The 23,350-nt window shown below is 42.4% G+C and overlaps 1 protein-coding gene across 5 annotated transcripts in view; it reads right to left on the minus strand.

The window, feature by feature from the left end:
• Positions 1-23,350, minus strand: part of KCNH1 (potassium voltage-gated channel subfamily H member 1) — a 487,752-nt gene that overhangs the window by 421,315 nt on the left and 43,087 nt on the right. For all 5 annotated transcript variants that reach the window (XR_004538934.1, XR_004538933.1, XM_033939452.1 and 2 more), the window contains one exon: positions 16,508-16,614. Coding sequence is in view for 3 of the 5 variants with exons in the window: in XM_033939452.1 (XP_033795343.1) it covers positions 16,508-16,614 (107 nt within the window). In the remaining 2 variants the exon portion in view is untranslated. The remainder of the gene's footprint in view (positions 1-16,507; positions 16,615-23,350) is intronic.

A 23,350-nucleotide genomic window follows, 5' to 3' on the forward strand; every position in this document is an offset into this window, starting at 1 on the left:
TTATAGTTAGAGCGAGATTTCCTATCTCTAGCTGGTTCTAATATGAGATTAAAATCACCGCCTATGATGATATGATGTCCTAAAACGGATGCTAAGTGTTCTGAAATATCATCATAAAAGTTAGGGTCATCCATATTAGGACCATAAATGTTAAGGCAATCGATAATTGTCCCATTAAGATCTATAGTGGTGCAAATCCATCTGCCCTGCAGATCAGACGTGTGTGATAAGATCCTTATATCAGGTCTATTTCTGATTATAGTAAGCACCCCATTGTGTTTATCCATGGCAGGAGAGAAAAGGCCAGGAAAAGCCCATGGAAAAGCAAGCTTAGAAGAGTCAGTAGCAGATAAGTGAGTCTCCTGTAAAAATAAAATGTCCGGCTGTAGATTTTGAACATAGTTCCAAATTTTTTGTTTTTTAGTGGGGTTGTTGAGTCCCTTAACATTTAGGGAACAAAATGTCAAAGACATATATCAGGTAGTAATAATGCTATAATGTTACTGAAAAAATAAAAAGTCAATATGCAGTAAGAAATATCCCAAAAAAGAACTATACCTGCGGCATATGTATTATAGATCAGAATATATATAGAAAGGTGCATATTAATGATTATCTCAATTGCAGAAGGTGGAAAAAAAATATAGTAGCTTTGCAAATAAAGAAAAAGAAATAGTTGTGACATAGGTGACATCAAAAAGAAATGTCGGGTCAGAGAGAGCACAAGGGCTGCAATAGTGGGAAGCCAACCAGCATTACTCAATGTTACTAGTTAGAAATGAAAAAAAAAAACCATAACAGGTAATATTCTAAAAGAGAATATACAGAAGATATATATGCATGACATGCACACAGAGATAAATGCTATAGAGATTGTAAGCAAACATACCTAAAAAAAAAAAAACAATCTGTGTAAAGCAAGAAATACCTATCAAGGTGAGAGGTGCATGACATATAGTAACATAGTAAAACACAGCACAACCAGTATCACTAACATGTGCAAGAACATATTAAATATGCATATAGCAATCAGAGAGAGAAAACAAGGTCACAGATATCAGCCTCAGCAAAGAGAATTCAAGTATTATCGATGGTACTAGGTGCCAGTTTTTCAAGGAAGTCTGCGAGTTCCATGGGATTTTCAAAGTTCTTGGTGATATTATTGTGGGTAACTCGCAGAGTGGCCGGGTAGAACATGCCAAATTTGGCTCCGATAGCTTTGAGGCGAGGGCGATACTCCATAAGCAGCTTCCGGCGTTTGGCGGTCTGTTTGGCCAGGTCTGGCACAATTAAAATATTATGACCTTCATATTTCAGTGGCCTCTTCAGCTTAGCTTGCTGCATAATCTCCATTACTTGAGTGAATCGTAGGAGACGGATGACAATGGGACGTGGAAACTTGGCGCCAGGTTCCGGAGCATGTGATGGCACGCGGTGAGCTCGGTCCACCTCCAAATCATGTAGAAAAGTTATATCAAGCAGTTTAGGAAGTAAAGATTGTATAAAAGGAATCATCGCTCTACCTTCTCTCGCTTCCGGGATTCCTAATATTCGAAAATTATTCCTACGTGAGCGGTTTTGCGAATCTTCCAGTTCCCGCTCCAAAATCGCCATTTTTTTTATCTGACGCTGTAAGTTGGTAATATTCATTGCATTCGTCTCAGCACGCTGTTCCGTGATATCCATTCGGGAGCGAAATACAGCCATCTCAGTTGTAAGTGATTGCAGATCAGTTTTAAGATCTTCAGTGTTTTGAACTGTAGTTTGGATCAGTTCACGCATGGATCGTAGTTCGTCCATAACAGCTTGCAAGGCCTCGTGATCGCCATCAGTTTTAGTTGGTGGGGTTTTCAGCGGCGATATAGGGTCAGTACTCTTACGTTTTCCTGATTTGCTGGATGCCATCGTTATTGTTCGTCTTCCGATATTAAGAAAAAGCGTTTAATATCTGTAAAGGCACTGGTAAATAGATCTCAGTTTAAGCTGGTTAGCAGAGCTCCACTAAAACACAGCCATACCTCGTGGCGCTCTCTAGCGCCCCAATTAAAAACTTTTTTATTTAGAGACGCATTTAATACTTGAGTGTCCTTTTCAGAATGACATATGACTGTTAATTTTTAACTTATTCTTTTAGCGGAATTTTAGACACTATTTGTTCCCTTTCCTTTTGTTTTTCCCCTTTTATGTTCTTTCCTATTTTTATATTGTAGTTCTTCCCCTTATTACTCTATTGTAACAGTAAGGGCTCCTTTTACGAAGGTGCACTAGCGTTTTTAGTGCACGCACACAATTAGCACGTGCTAGCCGAAAAACTACCACCTGCTTAAAAGGAGGTGGTAGCGGCTAGTGCACACGGCATTTTATCACGTGCTAAAACCGCTAGCGCACCTTTGTAAAAGAAGCCCTAAATCTCTAGCCCTTGTTTCGTAAGCCTGTAAATGTTGGTCCTTGTAAAAAGCAAAAATTAAACCTATTGGTTTATTTTATTGTTCATCGCCTTGAAACTCTGTTTAGGCGATCATTCAAATTTTTAATAAAACCTGAAATTAAAACTTATGGATGTTTTCATGATATCTATAATTGTATGTTATGGATTCATTTTACATGTATGATTTGTTTTATGTGGAGGTTTTCTGATGTAATTGTACATTTTTAATACATGTTTTAGACTCCTGAGGTAGGCCTTATGAGGCCGAAACACGATTGTGTCGCGTCTGGTTCATTAATAAATGGACTGAGCACCATCTGGTCTCCTTCGTTGTTGCTTTCATGTCCCTCACTCTTGCCAACACAAACAGGGACATTTCCTAGATAAAAGGTTTTGGCCAGTTACTAGGGACCTGGATTAGCCACCGTGAAAAGGGGCTACTGGGCTTGATGGACCAATGGTCTGACCCAGTAAGGCTATTCTCATGTTCTTATGACTGTGGAACCAGTTGCCAGGTCATTTCAGATTATGTAGGGAGTTAAAATCTTTCAAAAATGAATTGAAAACTTACTTATTTGTACGAGCTTTTTTTCTAGCGTGAAATGCTGTGAAATATTCCTTTTTGATTGAAATGTCTTTGTGAGATTTTATATTTGAAACTTTAGAAGAGGGAATGATGTAGTAGGGGTTACTTGTTGCAGTTTGTTTTGTTGTGAAGATCACGTGAAATATTCTATGTTTGTTTTATTGCAATCCGCCTAGGTTGAAGGCGGAAAATAATTTTTTTAAATAAATAAATAAATGACTGCTTTTATACCTTTTAGTACTTTTGATAGTAACAATCTGTAATTGGTATCCAGTTCTGTGGTCTAATCATCTCATAAGAAGTTGCCTCTGCTGGGTCAGACCAGAGGTCCATCGCGCCCAGCAGTCCGCACCCGCGGCGGCCCATCAGGCCCATAACCTGTACGGTGATCATTGTCTGAACCCTTAAATCTCCCTTGGTCTCTATCTATACTCTCTCTATATCCCATCTCTACCTCTATCTGTATCCCTCAATCCCCTTATCTTTCAGGAATTTATCCAATCCTTCTTTAAAACCCTGTAGTGTACTCTGTCCTATCACAACCTCCGGCAGTGCGTTCCAGGTGTCCACCACCCTCTGAATGAAAAAGAACTTCCTAGCATTGGTTCTAAACCTGTCCCCTTTCAGCTTCTCCGAGTGCCCCCTTGTACTTATGGTCCCCATTAGTCTCCTTTCAAAATATGTCTTGAATACCTTTCTTTCTAAATCACAATTACAATTGCAGGGCAAAACGTTTACCTGAAGGGGTACAACAGATAAGGAGATACTCTGGCTTCAGGCTGTTTCTAAGTCTAATAGATGCTGGTACTGTCATCTGGACATAGGGACACTGGATCATCTGTTGTTCTATTGTCCTTTGATACTCAGCTTCTGGAAGTCAACATGGGGACATATTGGAATCAACTATCCCTTTGACATATGAGGCAATTATATGTGGTACTTTGCTGCATTTCAAGCCACCTACGGATCGCTACAAAAGCAGGCTCAATTTTGCGTTTTGGTGGGCTAGTTTATGTTTAGGATATAAATATGAAAAGATGAATGCGGATATGTTGGGGAATAACAAAGTATTTAAATTGGTATGGGGACCGTTGGCATCCTTTGTTAATTCAACATAATTGTCTTTATTTAATTTCTGTCTATTTTTATGCATATCCAGGGTGGGGTGGGGGGGATATTTTGTTGGTTTATTTTTGATTGTACTGTTGAAAGGGTGGGGTGGGATATTTTTTTTTGTATTATTATTGATAGAATTTAAGTGCTTATGTTGATTATTAATGTTTGTAAAATTCATGGCACTTGTATTAGTTTTATTTAAAAAAAACAAAAAACACCACACAAAATAGAGGAATCTGATCCAGATCTTATGTTATCTGGGTGGAATGGTGCTCTATCCAAAGTACTGGAAACAACTGCTTCTAGAGTCATTAAGAAATCATCTAGGCAAGCCCAGGAAAGAAATGGGAGCTCTGATCGACAAGTCGATGAAGCCGTCCGCGCAATGTGCTGTGGCGGCGAAAAGGGCGAACAGAATGCTAGGAATGATAAAGAAGGGGATCACAAACAGATAGGAGAAGGTTATCATGCCATTGTACTATGCTATGGTGCGCCCCCAACGGGGGTACTGTGTCCAGCAACGGTTACCGTACATGAAGAAAGACACAGTACTACTCAAAAGGGTCCAGAGAAGAGCGACTAAGATGGTTAAGGGGCTGGAGGAGTTGGCGTACAGTGAAAGATTAGAAAAACTGGGCCTCTTCTCCCTCGAACAGAGGAGATTGAGAGGGAACATGATTGAAATATTCAAGGTACTGAAGACCTAGTAGATAAGGACCGGTTGTTCATCCTCTCCAAGGTAAGGAGAACGAGAGGGCACTCTCTAAAATTGAAAGGGGATAGATTCCATACGAACATTAGGAAGTTCTTCTTCACCCAGAGAGTGATAGAGAACTGGAACGCTCTTCTGGAGTCTGTCATAGGGGAAATCACCCTCCAGGGATTCAAGATAAAGTTAGACAAGTTCCTGCAGAACCCAGAACATACGCAGGTAGGGCTAGTCTCAGTTAGGGTGCTGGTCTTTGACCTAAGGGCCGCCGCGTGAGCGGACTGCTGGGCACGATGGACCACTGGTCTGACCCAGCAGCGGCAATCCTTATGTTCTTAAACAGTAATGCTGTTGTTTAGAATGCCACATAAACCTTCCATTAAAATGTCCTGGAAAAATCAGATGAGATTATATAAACAAGACATAATTGATTCCAAAAGAGTTTATTCAAGCCTGGTTAGAATTTCTCAGCCAGATCAGAAAAGGTGATATTTTTTTTTTGGTTTGCACAGAGCTTTACTTTGACATCCATTTCTGACTCTTCATTACAGGTTAAGAAACCCACAGCATAAAAACTCGCTCGTTACTTTTGTTAAAAAAATAAAAAAATAAAAAAAAAAAGTTACTCTATATTGGCAGTCTTTATATAATACTCCCTCTTTTGCTCCATTTTTGGGTTTTTTTTTCAGCTAAAGCATATGCTCTCTGCCTCCATTTAGATGCTGGATAGTTGTCTTTCTTTTCTACTGACTGATTCTCCCCAAGGAGTTATCACCTAAGAACATAAGAATTGTCGCTGCTGGGTCAGACAAGTGGTCCATCGTGCCCAGCAGTCCGCTCGCACGGCAGCCCTTAGGTCAAAGACCAGTGCCCTAACTGAGACCAGCCCTACCTGCGTATATTCCAGTTCAGTAGGAACTTGTCTAACTCTGTCTTGAATCCCTGGAGGGTTTTCTCCCCTATAACAGCCTCTGGAAGAGCGTTCCAGTTTTCCACCACTCTCTGGGTGAAGAAGAGCTTCCTTATGTTTGTACGGAATCTATCCCCTTTTAACTTTAGAGAGTGCCCTCTCATTCTCTCTACCTTGGAGAGGGTAAACAATCTGTCTTTATCTACTAAGCCTATTCCCTTCAGTATCTTGAATATTTCCATCATGTCCCCTCTCAGACTCTTCTTATCAAGGAAGAAGAGGTCCAGTTTCTTTAATCTCTCACTGTATGGCAACTAGCTAGTAATATTTATAAACTGTGTGCTGGACCTTGGTTGTCTTTGATCTTCTATGGGAGACATCATATTAACACCTAAACTTAAGTCTGAAGACTTCAACATGTCTTTAAAAAAACCTCAAAATTATTGGGTTCAATATTGTAAATGATTTAATAGCCAGGAGAGGCTCCTGGACATTTAAATCGCCTGGCTGGGGCTAACCAGGCATTTTCAGCAGCCCTTAACTGGATAGTACTGCTCAAATCTAACTTAGTCCAGTATTTCTGAGTCGCACTATGCCTAATTAGGTTCAAGGCGACTTACAATATAAGGAATTATAGAATGTATAAGCTGCATTACATTATAGCAGTATGGAAAAGAACAGAGTTATGAGCGGAAGAGAGGAATTGAGGTTCAATGACTATACTGGTATAACACTTGAGTATGGAATTTAATGATACTAGCTGCCTCTTTTACAAAGCCGTGCAGCAAAGGCCCCGAAGCCCTTTAAATCTCCATGGGCTTCAGGGCCATTAGTGCAACACAGCCGCTAGCGCGGCTTTGTAAAAAGAGACCGTAGGTATATAGAGTTAGTTGTCTATAGTGTGTATGCTCTCAAAGAAGAGGGTTTTTAAAAAAATAATTTCGGAATCTGTTGTAGAATGTTTCCATCTTAATGTCACGGGTCCTTTTACTAAGGTGCTTTAGCCATTTTAGCACGCGCTAAATGCTAATGCGCGCCAACGTGTCCATAGGATATAATGGATGTGTTCGCATGCATTAGTGTTTAGCACGCGCTAATATTTAGAACATGCTAAAACGGCTAATGCGCCTTTGTAAAAGAGGGGGTCAGTCGGAAGGCTGTTCCAGGTCTTGGCAAGAGAGGGGACGGGGGGCAGTCCACCCCAGGTGCACGCCTTGGGGAGGTGCACAGCAGGCCAGGTCCGGGTCCTCCTGCCCTATTGTGCAACTGGACCTACACCTCCTTCCTTTCCCCCGGTCCGCGCCGTTGTAGTCTTACCTTCCTGCTGCTGCTGCTAATCGCCAACAAGAAGTCTTCTTTCTGACGTCAATTCTGACGTTGGAGAGGACATTCCGGGCCAGCCAATCATTGCCTGGCTGGCCCGGAATGTCCTTTCCGAAGTCAGAATTGATGTCGGAAAGAAGACTTCATGTCGGCGATTAGCAGCAGCAGCGGGGAGGTAAGACTGCAGCGGCGCAGACCAGGAGAAAGGAAGGAGAGGGGCTTTTTTTTTCCGCGGCAGGGAGGGAAGGATGTAGGCAGGCAAGTTGGCTGGTTTTAGCGCGGCACGGAGGGAGGGAGATAGGTAGGCAGGAAGGCAGGCTGGCTTTGGGTGTGGACAAAGTCTGGAAGGCAGTGGAGGACATAAGGAGGCACTGGGGGCACTAAGGACACGGGAAGAAGGCACTGGGGGCACTATGGACACGGGAAGAAGGCACTGGGGGCACTATGGACACAGGATGGAGGCACTGGGGGCAGTATGGACACAGGACGGAGGCACTGGGGGCACTATGGACACAGGACGGAGGCACTGGGGGCACTATGGACATAAGATGGAGGCACTGGGGGCACTAAGGACACGGGAACGAAGCACTGGGGGCACTAAGGACACGGGAAAAAGGCACTGGGGGCACTAAGGACACAGGAAAAAGGCACTGGGGGCACTAAGTACACGGGAAAGAGGCACTGGGGGCACTAAGGGCATGGGAAGGAGGCACTGGGGGCACTAAGGACATGGGAAGGAAGGAGGGAGGGAATACAAAGGGACAATTGTTGGGCCTGAGTGCAGAAGAAAGAAATGAAAGAAAGGATACACAGTCAATTAATAGATGTCCCCTTTTGATGAAAAAAATAAATGGTCACGTTACCTCTGACTTACTTTCTCTGCAGCAGAGTCGGCAGCCGTGCTGAGGTGCAGGAAGGTCCCGCGATGACTCGTCTGCCGGCTCTGCTCCGGAAGAAGTAAGTTACGTCAGAGGGGTTGGACCTGGCAGATGCAGTCATTGCGGGACTTTGCTGCATGAAGGGAGAGAAAGGAGCAGGACTGCTGGAATGGAAGAGTGGTGGAGGGAAAGAAAGGGGGCAGGGTGGTATGGAAGGGTGATGCTGATGGAATTGATGTACAGAAAAAAGGGGAGAAACATAAAGGGGAAGGATATTGGAGGGAAAGAAAGGGGGCAGATGCTGATTGAAGAGGGGTGGATGGAGAGATAAAGGGCAGACATTGGATGGTAGTGGGGAGCCTATGCTGGATGGAAGTGCAGATGGGAGAGATAAGGGAGCAAATGCAGGATGGAAATGGGAGGAGAGAAAGAGGGGAGCAGACACTGGATGGAAGTGGACAGAGAGAGGAGAAGGTACTAGATGGAAGGGTTAGAGAAAGAGGATACATGATTGAAGGAGGGGATAAATAAAAGGAGGGCACATGATGGGGAGAAAAAGATTGAGTTAGGGAAATACTGGAGGAGTGAGAGAAAGAGGTGGAAAGCTTTAGGTAGACAGTACAAAAGGAAATTGATTAGAGGGTAGTAAGAACGTAATCTAGACAGATGCAGAAAATAAATTGAAAAGGAAAATGAGGGAAAAAAGGGAAAGGGATTGCAGAGGAGAGGTGTGGGAGAGGGAAGGAGAGAAGAGAGAGATGCCAGACCAATGGGGGTGAAAGGAGAGATGGAAGGGGGAGGCATACACTTTCTGGAAGGGGCATAGAAGGAGAGAAGATGCCATATAGGGGAAGAGAGACGGCAGACAGTGGATGGAAGGAAGAGAGTTACAAGAAGATGAGGAAAGCAGAAACCACAGAAGACAAAGGTAGAACAAAAATTTTCTATTTATTTATTACTTTAGGAGACATGTGTCACTGTTTCTATGGTGTTGCATTGTATGTAGAGTTCAGCTTCTTGCTGGTTCAATTTAACCTTTGTCTATGTATTTCTATTTTATCCCCCCTTTTACAAAACTGTGGAGCGTTTTTTAGCTCCAGCCATGGTGGTAGCAGCTCTGATGCTCAGAATTCTATGAGCGTCAGAGCTGTTACCTCCGTGGCTAAAATCCACACTACAGTTTTGTAAAAGAGGGAGGGGTTAGTTTGTGATTACATATTCCATACTAGGCGAAGGTGTTTTGTGTGTTCGAAAGACATGGTTTTTTGTTAGGACTGACTGCAGGATTGATCTCTACTAGTCTGGCTTGTTTAGTTTTACAATGGGTGTATTGATGTTGTACTGCTCATTGCAGTATGTAAAATGCTGCCTTTTCCTAGGTAGTCATGTGTGACGTGTGGATTATTACTAAAAATCATGTTTTCATACAGATGGGGGGGTGTCAAAAAATGATGGGCCCTGTGTGTCACATATGTTAGGTACGCCACTGGGTCTTGGTGCCAAGATAAGTGAAAAGCATGTCAAATATGTGTTTGTATTTAATTCCTTAGGGAGATAGAATGCGTAGTTGAAGCGATTTCAGTTTTCTGGTTGATGTTGGCCAGAAATTGATGAATAAATTTATGAGCGGCTCTGCTGTTTTTGCATATAAAATTTGAAACATTATACAGGATATTTTAAAGGTTATACGAGTTTTGACAGTTAGCTAGCGTAAGTTCTTATAGTACGGCAAGATGGAATAAAATTTTTTTTTTTTTTTAGTTTGAATATTAGTATGATTGCCATGTTTTGTTTCATCTGTAGTTTGTTCAGGAGTGTGGAGTTTAGACCCACATAGAGGGAGTTGCAGTAATCCACGGTATAAGCATTTGTATTAATACAGCAAAGTGGCGCTCTTGGGGAAAGGGTCTGATTATTTTTAGTCTTCTCATATTGTAGAAGGCTTTCTTTCTTAAGTTGGATACTTGAAATTCATACGATAGAGTCAAGTATAACTCCAAAAAAGAACCGTGTGTACAGTATTATGAAACCACAGAACTTTGCCAAAAGTGCCAAAACTGGCTATTTTGGGAGCCTTGTGGAGCTGAAGTAGGCATCTAGTCTGTAAACGCAGTACTATCTTTATGTAATTCTTCATAACCGTTTAAGTGCCAAATATTGCACATAACTAGCTATGTTTTAACCAGCTCTGTATATCTGGAAATTCAATGTTATACCTGTGATTGGCCCAGGTATGACGTCAGCAGCAGTGAGCAAAACGTTGATCACCGCTGGCTGAATATCATGCCCATTAATTTTAGACCAATAGTAAATATTCCATTTTTTTATTAAACATTGACTCCACAATATTCAGCCAGTGAGAATGAGTGTTTTGCTGCCTTCCGCCGGCATTATTCCTGGATATTCAATGTCAGGCCCTGTCCATCCTTCAACATTAAAAAATCAAATTTTTTTGAGCTGGCTAAGTCAATATTCAGCCCTTGACAGCATAAGCCAAACCACTATCTATGAGCTCTGATTTAGGCCCTCTTTTACTAAGCCACAGTAGAGGTTTCTACTATGGTCTAGAGCAGGGGTGTCCAACCTGTGGCACGAGGGCCGCATGTGGCCCCGTGAAGTATTTTGTGCGGCCCCAGTCGAGGGTGATACAGTGTTTTCCTCTGCTGCCCCTAGGTGTTTACCGTCTTGCCGGCTCCCTCCTCTATCTTGCTGCAGCATTTGTGCGTTTGTGCGGCCCCAGAAACATTTTTTCAGTCAATGCGGCCCAGGAAAGCCAAAAGGTTGGACACCCCTGGTCTAGAGCATTAAATTCTATGAGCATTGGAGCAGCATCTGAGCATTTAGCGCTCTGGACCGCAGGAGAAACCTGTTGCAGCTTAGTAAAAAGGGGGAGGGGTTATCCTGCCTCTGCCCCTGGAAGGCCTTAAGTTAGCCACTTTTGAATTCCACGATAACCAGTCATTTTCATCAAAAATAACCAGTTAAATGTCACCAAAAATTACCAGATACCCGCAACAAGTGACTTAACTGGTTGGTGACCATTCCTAGCCAGTTAAATCATTTTGAATATCAGCTGGTGAGTCTCTAGTTGGATTGTGAATTTCTAGATACCTGATGATTATCCTTCTCAGTTTGGATTTAGGTGCTTACAAAGTACAGAGGCATTACTCATTACATTGGTGGCAGATGTTAAGTGAGAGTTAAGTTAGAGCTGTCAGACGGTACTTTTACAAATTGGTTATCTCAGCTGCCTTTGATACAACAGATCACAGCTTATTGCTGTTAAAATTGAGTGAGATTGCAATTTCTGATACAATTAATAATTAGTTTACTGATTTTCTGATAAACAGACATATCATGTAACTACGAATGGGGAATTATATTTCACCTGACCTAGAGAATGACACGGTGAAAAAAATTTGTCCCCGTCACTGCTCCGGAAACAGGAAGTTGCATCAGAGGAGGACTTTCCAGCAGCCGCACGCAAATTCAAGGCTCCAACGTCTTGATAAGATTTAAATTAAAGTAAGCCGGGGAAGGGAAGGAGGGAGGGAGATGCCTGGACCGCGATTCGGAGGAAGGAGGCTGCTAGACCACGTGATCCTCAGTTAACTGCGGGGACAAGGCCATTCACCGCTCCACAGGGCGGTGAATAGTCTTCTCCCCGCCCTGAGGTGACCAATTTTTTTTCATCCCCGTTTTGGTGGGTTACCTGCAGCTAGCCGCGGGTAACACTCACCGTGTCATTCTCTAACCTGACCACTATGTTTAATGTTATATAAGATCCCTGGCTACTTTATTTTTAGAAAGGCTGAACTTCTTTATTATAATATCAGGGATTCCTAAATCAATCCTTGACACACACCTCATCAGTCAGGTTTTCAGGATATCCACAATGAATATGCATGAGATAAATCTGTATGTCCTACCTCCTCTGTAAATTTATCTTAAACATATTTATTATGGGTATACTAGCTAGGTGTGTCCAAAGGAATGAGTTGAGAACCCCTGTATTATAATGTTGATTTTTTTTTCCAGAAATCATTGAAGATAACACATGACATCATTGAACATAACACATGACATCAATAACAACAGGCTGGACAAAGGAAAGGCACAACAAAAGGAATATAGCTTCAATACATTCCCCCTCCCCCATCCTAACATAACCAAAGCGAAATATCACACAAATATTCCAAGCCTGGTACAGCAAATTATGCTGACAAAACATATTGAATGGAATATACTATATATTTTCAGCATAAGAACAGGATGTAGTCTACACTAGAATAACTTCCTGAAAAGGTAACTAACTGCCTCTTTTACAAAGCCACGCTAGCGCTGACCCTTGGCAATGGCCCCAAAGCCCTTTAAATCTCTATGGGCTTCGGGGCCATTAGCGCAGCAAAGCCGCTAGTGCGGCTTTGTAAAAGAGGTCATAAATGTGTTTAGATAAGTCTTGCCTCCACTTAGGGGAATAAAGTGTGAAACTGTTTCATCTTACACAAAATCAAAGATCTCTGGCTTGGCAAAAAATACCCTTCTCTTAAATCTTCAAGTTTCAAGTTTATTTTGTTCTTGATATACCGCTCATCAAAACATCTAAACCAGGGCTGCCCAAGTTCGGTCCTCGAGATCTACTGGCACGCCAGGTTTTCTGGATATCCACAATGAATATGCATGAGAGGGATTTGCATACCAAGAAGGCAGTGCAGGCAAATCTCTCTCATGCATATTCATTGTGGGTATCCTGAAAACCTGGCCTGCCAGTAGATCTCGAGGACCGGACTTGGGCAGCCCTGGGTTTACAATAAAATCAAATATTTAAAAAGACAATTTCAGGGAACATAATAATCAACCAACCAACATGAAACAGAGCGAATGAGGGAAAAGAAACACAATATTTTTTTAAAAAAAGAAAGTAGAGATAGAGGGGAGACACAAACGGGAGGGGAAAATATTTATATTAATCCGTTCTTAATCTGTTTTTCTTATGCTTTGTATGCATCTTTAAACAAGAAAGATTTAAGGTTTGATTTGAACTTGGCTATAGAGTTTTCCTGTCTAAGATGGAAACTACTTCCAGCTACATAACTGCAAATAGCACTTTCAGGCCCCAATGTTCTAAACTTACCGTGCCTTTAACGATCGACAGTAAACCAGTTCTAACCAGTTAAGCGTTGAAGTATTTTAGCTTCCAGTACACACAATGGCTCTGCACAGTCTTTTCTGTGCTTCATAGCATCCTCCAATAATACTATGTAAATGTAGTACAACGAGATCATTAATATTAAAATGAGATTCTAGGCGATGCCCAGACATTGCCTGATGATGCACAAAGTTAAGTGCTAACCTTTAATTCTCCAAAATTATCAGGTCTGGAGGTACCGGTGGTGTGTTAAGAGTGTCTCAAGCATGTGTGTTAGAGGCACTTCTCATGCGCGTGCGTCAAAAGTGCACACCGGTAAGTCTAAGCTGCCAACTGCATGAGAGATGAAGATGAAAATACATTTATCACACTTGATAGGGGGGTGCCATATACACATGTGTTAAAAAGGCGTCTCATTAATGTGTCTTAAAGGCGCATCTCATTCGTTAAAAGCATATGCCGGCAGGTTTGGGGCTGCCAACTGCAAGAGAGGTAGAAGTTCAAAAAAAAGTATGGGGGCAGCATATATGTCTACAATACACAAAAACGATTGAATTTCAAACTTACTATAACATACTCATTCGATCACACTTAGAACCCAAACATACAGCAGTGCCAGGGCTGTGGAGTCGGTAGATAAATGTTCCGACTCCGACTCCTCAGTTTTTTGTACTTCAGACTCCGACTCCAGGTACCCGAAATTTCCTCCGACTCCGACTCCTCGACTCCGACTCCACAGCACTGGTTAATTTTCAGATCGTTAAAATGGAATGTCAATTTGAGAGAAATGAGCATTTTCGATACCACCTTCTTTTTGCTTTTAATCAAGGTTCTAAGGCCGCAGAAGCTGCTCGCAACATTTGTGCTGTGTATATAGTGGATGCTATAGCTGAAAGAATCGCTCGTGATTGGTATGCCAAGTTCAAAAATGGAGTCGGTAGATAAATGTTCCGACTCCTCAGTTTTTTGTATTTCTGACTCCGACTCCAGGTACCCGAAATTTCCTCCGACTCCAACTCCACAGCCCTGAGCAGTGCCCATAAAAAAGTGAAGGAAAAGCCTCAGATGTAAAGAGCACAACACCGTTGAACCCCCTACGGAGAACATAAAACAGCATGGCTCACCTTCATTCATTGGCTGAAAAAACTCTACGTGCAAACATTCAGTCTAATGTTGCACTAATTTCTCTATGCTATACGAATTATCAAATTGACCAAATTTAACACCCAGAATGCATAGCATTTCAACGGTTAGCAGTGAACTGGTAAAGAGGGTTCTTCATAAGTCAAAACGTTTCCATTCAACCACCGTTATTAGTTTCAATCAGAGCCACCAGGGCAGCATATATGTCCCGCAAAAGCAGTGTGGAAGAAAGCATTTACACGGTTTGCTGGTAGTTCTCCGCCCCTCCCCTCCGGCTATCGACGCATGCTTATGATGTGCTAATAATGCGCCATAATAAGGCACGCCTATGATTGACGTTCATGTGTGCCTATAACGTAGCATTTCCTGGCACATGCACACATTTATGCCTCTTTCCGTGGACTATTCCGCACATGTGTCGGTTGCTTTCTCCGACGACTGGTCCGATGGAATTTCCGTGGACCTCCATAAAGCTCATTTGCATGCAAAGTTTTTGCAGCATCGCTCGTCGTTTTGAAATCGGAAAATTTACCAGTGCTACAATGATTCACAGGATTTTAATGATAAGTTTAGAACATTGGGGCCTCGGTATTTAACAAGTTTCCTATAAGAAGAACTCTCACAGTGCTTTACAGACTCTAGATTTGCTAAAATATCACTACTATTATTACTACTTATCATTTTTATATTGCTACTAGACATGCAGCATTGTACACAAAACACGTATGAGATGGTCTCTGCTCGACAGAGTTTACGATCTATTCAAGACAAACAGGACAAATAATGAATTAGGGAATTCTTATGGTGGGAATAATTAAAACAAGCATGGGAATAGGGAAGGCAAATAGGAGTTAAAAGTTAGAAGCAGCCTCTACAATGTGGGCTTTTAGTCTTGATTTGAACATGATTAAGAATCTTATGCAAAAGATTTAACATGTATGTTAAGGCCCTCATAGCAAGTTAATGGCATGCTCTGCAAGAAAACCTTGGCATGCACCTGGGGCATAGCCAGAACATAAGAACATAAGATTTGCCGCTGCTGGGTCAGACCAGTGGTCCATCGTGCCTAGCAGTCTGTTCATGTGGCGACCCTTAGGTCAAAGACCAGTGCCCTATTTGAGTCTAGCCTTACCTGCATATGTTCTGTTCCAGTAGGAACTTATCCAACCTTTTCTTGAATCCCTGAAGGGTGATTTCCCCTATAACAGCCTCCAGAAGAGCGTTCCAGATTTCTACCACTCTCTGGGTGAAGAAGAACTTCCTTACGTTTGTACGGAATCTTTTCCCTTCTAACTTTAGCGAATGCCCTCTCGTTCTCTTCACCTTGGAGAGGGTGAACAGTCTCTCTTTCTCTACTAAATTAACTCCCTTCAATATCTTGAATGTTGCAATCAAGTCCCCTCTCAGTCTTCTCTTTTCAAGGGAGAAGAGGCTCAGTTTCTCTAGCCTCTCGTACAACAACTCCCCCAGACCCTTAACTATTTTTGTCGCTCTTCTCGGGACCCTTTTGAGTAGTACTATGTCCTTTTTCATTGAAGGGAATATCCAAAACTCACAACCCCAAAAAAAATATTCCCTGAAGAGAACAAAAATATCTTGGCGAGAATTAGAGTGGCTTAAAAAAATATACACAAATAGAGAAAAAAAGATCTCAGTCACAAAAGGAACCTTAATCTTGTAACCAATTGGCTTAAAAAAATATACACAAATAGAGAAAAAAAGATCTCAGTCACAAAAGGAACCTTAATCTTGTAACCAATTGGCTTATTTACAGCCCTCTCCCCATTTTACAAAACCACAAAAGCAGTTTATAGCGCAGGCCAGCGTACTGAATGCTCTGTGCTGCTCCTGACACCCATAGAGTTCCTATGAGCATCGGGAGCAGTGCAGAGCATTCAGCGCGCCTGCGCTAAAAACCGCTTCTTCGATTTTGTAAAAGGGGGCGTTATATAGGTAAGTTCATGATAACATTTTCACTGTAACTTAGAAATCTTCATACCATTGCTGATGAAAATTTTTTTAAATTCTCAAAACAATTACATTTGGAAAATAAAGTCCCAAATTACACCTGACAATGTGATTGAAAAGGCATTTACAAAAATATACAAAAAGCCAACAAAATAGCATCACTGCCTCAAACACACTCTCCCTGTGATTATCACAAGCTTACCTATATAAGGTCCCCTTTTATCAAGCTGCATTAGGGTTTTGATTGCGGGTCGCTGTAGTAAACTCATAGGAATTCATACTTAAAACAATACTTACTGTTCTTTTTGTACATCAGGATTTCAAAGGAATTCATCTCATAGTTCTCAAATGTTTGCCGAACCTTGTCCACTGTCTCCTTGTCTGTTAGCTCTCCATACATGAAGCTGCAAATATATCAGTGAACTAAAGTAAGAGAGCTGTATTAAATTCAATGCCTCGCATCTTATTACAATTAACAAAATCATTCAAACAAGTTGGAATCCCCCATTTTCTGTTAAGTGCCTAGAGCATGTCCTGAGTGATGGGACATGGCGTAGTAAGGGGGGGGGCAAGGGGAATGGACAACCCCAGGTGTCATCTTCAGAGGGCCACTGGTGCCTCTCCTTCTCTCCGCTCCCCCCCCCATCGTACCTCTTGAAATGTTGCAGGACCAGGACATGTATAGATAACATGGATACAGTGTTCCCCCGCAAATTGTGATTCGCAAATCATAGACTTGCTCTTTCGCGGTCTGCTCCGACCGCCTCTTCCTGTGGCAAAGTTGGGCTATACCAATCAGGAGCTGCGTGTCAAAGCAGCTCCTGATTGGTGCAGCCCGACTTTACTACAGGAAGAGGCGGTCGGAGCAGACCGCAAATGAATTTTTTAACCCGCTGGCACTCCAGCTGCCCTCTCCTGCCTCCCCTGCCTTTTGACAGGTGAAAAAACCACTTTGCAGTTTTTCAAAATTCATGGGGGTTCCTGGAATGGAACCCCCGCAAATTTTGGGGGGAGTACTGTATAGCGAAAAGCCAGTAGCAAATAGAATAGCACTTTCCCATAAGCAAAGCAGTGTGAAGGAACAAAACTGCAGCACAAGCCAGAAATAAATCCAACAGGGAGGAAAAAAGCCTCAGAAGACAACCCTCCCACCGCCACAGAGTCATAAAAAGCCCTGTGCGACGCAGTGAACCTAGGTGTACCGATCGAGATTTGAGATAAGTCTGAGTTTATTTCACTTTGACTACATTAAGGGCTCACTGCATCGCAGAGCTTTTTATTTTCCCAGGGGAGGGTTTTTATGCCTATGAGGTTTTTGCCTGAACACCTTAAGTCACTTCTGTGGCAGTGTTTTCATTTGAGGCTTTGTTTCCTCCCCGTTGGGTTTATTTCTGGCTTGTGCTGCAGTTTTGTTCCTTCACACTGCAGGACCAGGACATGACATCAGAAGGGAGGCGAGGCTGGCGTGAGCAGCAGGTGGAAGATGCTGCTCGCGCCAGGGAACATTTCAAGAGGTATGCAGGGGGTGGAGGACAGGGGGGTGCTCAAGCAGCATGGAAGAGCAGGTGGGGGTACAGGGCATAGTGATGCCAGGCGCCACCACTCTGGGTGCCAACCGCTGTCGCTACGCCATTAGTGGTGGGTATAAGTAACAAACAAATTTATAAATAGGTGAGAGCAACCCAACGCTGAAGAGATTGCAAGACACCTGTTCAAGCTGGGTAACTAATGTTGGAAGTCCACAAGCCCTGAAGAAGCAGCTTTATAACTTTGGCTGCATTAAGGACTCTCATTAAAAAGGTCATTTTTTTTCTAACACAGTTTCAGTTAAGTTGTTAAGAATCTAAGTCACATGAATACAACTAATGTGGCAATAAGTCACTACTGACAAAAGTTTTTTTGCCGATGATGTGGGCGGAGGTGGTACAGTATAAGTAAATAGCTCAACCAAGAGACCTGAGGCTTTTTCTTTCGTTGGATAGAGACTCAGCCTTTTAAAGTGGTGTTTTTTTGTATCTGAATTATTTTGTTACCCACTTCACCATAATTAAGTTACTGTAGTGTCTTTACACACATTCCAAAATAGCTGAAAAAGAGGCCTGTGAAAACATAGTTGTTTTGTAAATTTTTTTGCTGTGTAATATGTTAACAGCTGGATCTGTAAAGGCCCATCGGTCTCTTTCCCCACCCACATGTATCCCTACCAAAATCCCCTACCTTAGGTAACCATAAAATAAAGACACACAATTAAACTAGAGTCGCAGCTCTGTTTATTATAACAACAAAATAACATAGAATTATAAGCTACCACACAACTACATATAAACAGCTTTTTGGCCCCCGTGACCCCGCCCCTGTCAGCAAGGGTCAGAGGGGGTGGCAGGAGCCACCCTGCCCCTTCGGTCAGGTCACCAGCCCACCTGAGACCCGCTTCCGAACCAGCTGCCCTCCAGCTGCTCATCTCCGGATGAGCCCCGGCTTTTTGGTAGCTCGAACCCCGCCTGCGACTCCTGAGCTCCCAACCTGGGAAGGGAGTGTGGGAAAGCCGCCCCGAGGACAGAAAGAGACCCGACACTCGGCAGCTGCATCTAAATATAGTCCTGCCCACAGCGTCCTGCCGCTAACCAATCCTATAGCCCTAATCTCGGCAGGACGCATTCTGTCCTATCCTAACTCCCCGCTCAATCCTTAACCCTCCTCCCTCCCCTCGAGAGCCAATCCCGACGGGTTGACACAAAGGGCCTTCCAGTCCCGTGTTACCCACGCCCGTCGAGACTAGCTCTCGGGCTAACTTTTATTTTTCTTTTTGTAAGTGTTGATTATTTTGTAATATTCCCGGTAATGAGTGTCAATAAAAATAGAGGTGTAGCCCTGGGTGAATAATATGCACTAGAAAGGAAGGAGTAATACAAATTTTCCACTATGACGGCAAGTAAATAGTGTAAAGCTTTGGCGTTGCAGTTTAAAATTATTAGCATTGTAGCCCTGGTTCTTGGGGCCGCACAGTGGGTTCCAGCAGTTTCTGAAAGCCACGGGGTAATGTGAGAAGCCAAGCCAGCCTTTAGACTTCCTGGAGGGTGGTCTCACAATGTGATCTCGCTCCAAAGGAGTCTTAAGCCCTGTCTCTGGAAGATTGTCTTTTGATTTTATTTTTCTAATCATTTTGTTCTGTCTTTAAAATCGTCATGCAGCAAAGGAAAGAAAAATTATTTATTTTCATTTTAGTAATTAAAACATTCAATTCTGAGAATTTACTTCTGCTGTCTATATTTGCCACTGTATGAGTATAGAAGGAATGTGAGGGGGGACACTTTATGCAATTACAAATTTTAATCATGATTAATCGATATGCAGCCCTAGTTGTGATCACTGTTATCAAGCGGTCCCAGTACCTCCTGCATCAATTCATGCACTCCATTAAGAACTACGTCTAGGATTGCTTTGCTTCTTGTCAGTTCCCAAAACAGCTGCCACATAAAGCAGTCCTTGATTTCATAATGGAATTTTACTTTCCTAGCATGCTCTGATGTTACATTTACCCAGTCAATATTGGGGTAGTTGAAATCACACTATACCAATCACATCCAATCACTTCAGAGCCAATTACTACTATCACATCCAATCCTATGGTGGAGAAAAAGCCTCAGCTTTAAAGAGCCAAAAACTGTTGAACCCCAATGGAGTATGCAAAACAAGATGGCTCACCTTCAATCATAGGCTGAAAAAACTACCACAGAGCTTAAACCATCACAAAATCCTGGCAACCATCAAATTGTATGATGTAAATTACACAAATATCGAAAAATCATAAGCACAACACAAGTATATATAAAAAAGCAATATATAATCAAAGCACTGCAATCCCAATCCCCTTCTCCAGGAAAATAGTCAAACAATGATGCAATAAATAGCTAGGCTCTTGATATCCAAAAAGTTTTTGTATGCACAGGGAAACGAATCAAATTGCATACGCTAGGAGTTGATCATGCACATATCCAATGTCAAGTTGCAAAGTAGATATCTATTTTCGCTTTCTCCTAGCCATAACTGCGATGAACTCCTGACGGGGCTCCCGTTTCGCGGATCTACCCACCACCGCATCAGGGAAGAAAACCCAAAATGCTTTGATAAACAAATCGCAGACAAACTAAATTCCTTCTTTGCGTCCGTCTTTACGAAGGAGGACACCTCAACAATACCTGAAGCGGAGAAAGTGTTTGCAGGAGAAATAGAAGACAGCCTCACCACAGTTGAAGTGGACTTAGACCAGATATACTATCAGATCGACAAACTTAAAAGTGACAAATCCCCTGGACCGGATGGAATTCACCCGAGAGTCTTAAAGGAATTGAAGGTTGAAATCGGAGAGTTATTGCAAAAACTTGCAAACCTGACAATCAGAACTGGACAGATACCGGACGACTGGAGGATAGCGAACGTCACCCCAATTTTCAAAAAAGGATCGAGAGGGGAACCGGGCAACTATAGACCTGTGAGTCTTACGTCTGTCCCCGGCAAGATGGTTGAAGCACTGATCAAGGATAGCATGGTCCGGCACTTGGACGCACACGACTTGATGAAACCCAGTCAACACGGATTCAGGAAAGGGAAATCATGTTTGACGAATTTACTCCAATTTTTTGAGACCGTGAACGAGCAAATTGATAGTGGGAAGCCGGTGGACATAATATACTTGGACTTCCAGAAAGCGTTCGACAAAGTTCCACACGAAAGACTTCTCAGGAAACTACAAAGCCATGGCATAGAGGGGGATATACAAAGATGGATAGGCAAATGGCTGGAAAACCGAAAGCAGAGAGTGGGCATAAATGGGAAGTTCTCCGACTGGGAGAAAGTGACTAGTGGAGTACCCCAGGGCTCGGTACTTGGGCCGATCCTTTTTAATATTTATATCAATGATCTGGAGGAAGGAACATCCAGTGAGATCATCAAGTTTGCAGACGATACAAAACTATGCCGGGCGATCAGATCGCATGAGGATAGAGAGAAACTCCAGAGCGACTTGTGTCGGTTAGAAACATGGGCGGAGAAATGGCAGATGAAGTTCAATGTGGAGAAATGCAAGGTAATGCATTTAGGCAATAAGAATAAGGAATACGAGTACACAATGTCAGGTGCAACTCTGGGGAAGAGTGAACAAGAAAAGGACCTGGGTGTACTGATAGATAGGACCCTGAAGCCGTCGGCACAATGCGCGGCAGCGGCAAAGAAGGCAAATAGAATGTTGGGCATGATAAAGAAAGGAATCTCGAGTAGATCGGAGAAAGTTATAATGCCGCTTTATAGGGCAATGGTCAGACCCCACTTGGAATACTGCGTCCAACATTGGTCTCCCTACCTAAAGAAGGATATAAAACTGCTGGAGAGGGTGCAGAGACGAGCAACAAAACTGGTGAAGGGTATGGAAAAACTGGAATACGAGGACAGACTTATAACACTAGGATTATTCTCCCTTGAGAAAAGGAGATTGCGTGGGGATATGATCGAGACCTTCAAAATACTGAAAGGAATCGACAAAATAGAGCAGAGAAGATTATTTACATTGTCCAATTTGACACGGACTAGAGGACATGTAATGAAGCTAAGGGGGGACAGGTTCAGGACTAATGTCAGGAAGTTCTGCTTCACTCAGAGAGTGGTTGACACCTGGAATGCCCTCCCAGATGAGATTATTGCGGAATCGACCGTCCTAGGCTTCAAGAGCAAACTAGATGCATATCTCCTTAAGAGAGGCATGTAAGGATATGGTGGACTATAAATTACAACAGGTGTACACCTGGCAGGGCCTCCGCGTGTGCGGATCGCCGGACTTGATGGACCGAAGGTCTGATCCGGTGATGGCATTTCTTATGTTCTTATGTTTCCTCGTTCATCACTGGCTGAAACAAACAATAGCCGCCAGTGGGTGGCTATTGATGAGCAGTGGAGGCCATGAAGATTACAAAATGGGGATAAAATCTCCAGGTTGAAGTGAAAGTTCATGGCACCAGATACTCAGCCCTGGTTGTGACTCAGCTGAAAAGCCAACAGAACAGCAAGAAACTACCAGGTCACAAAACAATCAATAAATCCTAATTGTTTTCAGTTTGCATATTCTGCTGCTGGCCCATGGGTGTAAACAAATATCAATATTCCCACTTTCTGAGAACTGAGTATGCAGTTTTACAGAGAAAAAAAATAAACCAAAGCTAATCTCAGAAAACAAGCAGCTAGAAGATATTGTTTTCAGAATAAAAAGAAGCATTAAATTCAGACCCAAATTAATACTTTTAAAAACTCAAAGCAAACTATCAGCCAAAGTGACTAATATGTATCACATCAGTACATAAATAACCTCTTCCCCCCCCCTTTTTACAAAACCGTAGCGCAGCTTTTAGTGCCGGCCGTGGCAGTAACAGCTCCAACGCTCATAGAAATTCTACACTAAAAATCACACTACAGTTTTGTTGAATTTTTAATTTTACTCTTCCTTTTACAATACTGTGTGTGAAGAGACCTCCCAATGCTAATTTTAAGCAAGTCAGCAGGGTTACGCCCACCCAAGAAGTTTTTGACTCATTTTAAGTTTTATTCAAATTTGCTATTCCACCTTATGGGAAAACATTCAGAGCAGTTTATAATCTAAAATATGAGAAAGGGGATTTTTCCTGGGCATTTCCAGAGTTTTTTGTTTTTTTTATTTGTTTCACACATTCATTTTACTAACTCATGTTAAAACCCATTTTGCATTTAATTCATGTATGCTTGTCTAGAGTTTATATGAGCTATAATTTTTATGGCACCCAAATGAATTAAATGTATACTAACAAATGCACATTTCTTCAAATTAAAGACATACCTTATCATAACATAACCGAGCAAATGTCAACTGGGAATCATTGCGGCTTACATAAGATTACCAAGGTTAGCAACATAGCAAGACTATAATGAAAAAAGATGCGTTTTTAGCACCTTCCTACATTGAAGATAGGAGGAGGTCTGACATAAGCAGGTCGGGAGGCAGTTCCATATTGTGGGGCCTTGAAACTCAAAGGTGGATTCAAAGAGTGATTTCCTCCGATGCATTGGTCCTCAATTAAACAGCTTTGTGGACTATTGTTACTTATGGGTGACGTTGGG

This window comes from Geotrypetes seraphini, chromosome 3 (genome assembly GCF_902459505.1).
Source record: "Geotrypetes seraphini chromosome 3, aGeoSer1.1, whole genome shotgun sequence".
NCBI classification, from domain to species: Eukaryota; Metazoa; Chordata; class Amphibia; order Gymnophiona; family Dermophiidae; genus Geotrypetes; species Geotrypetes seraphini.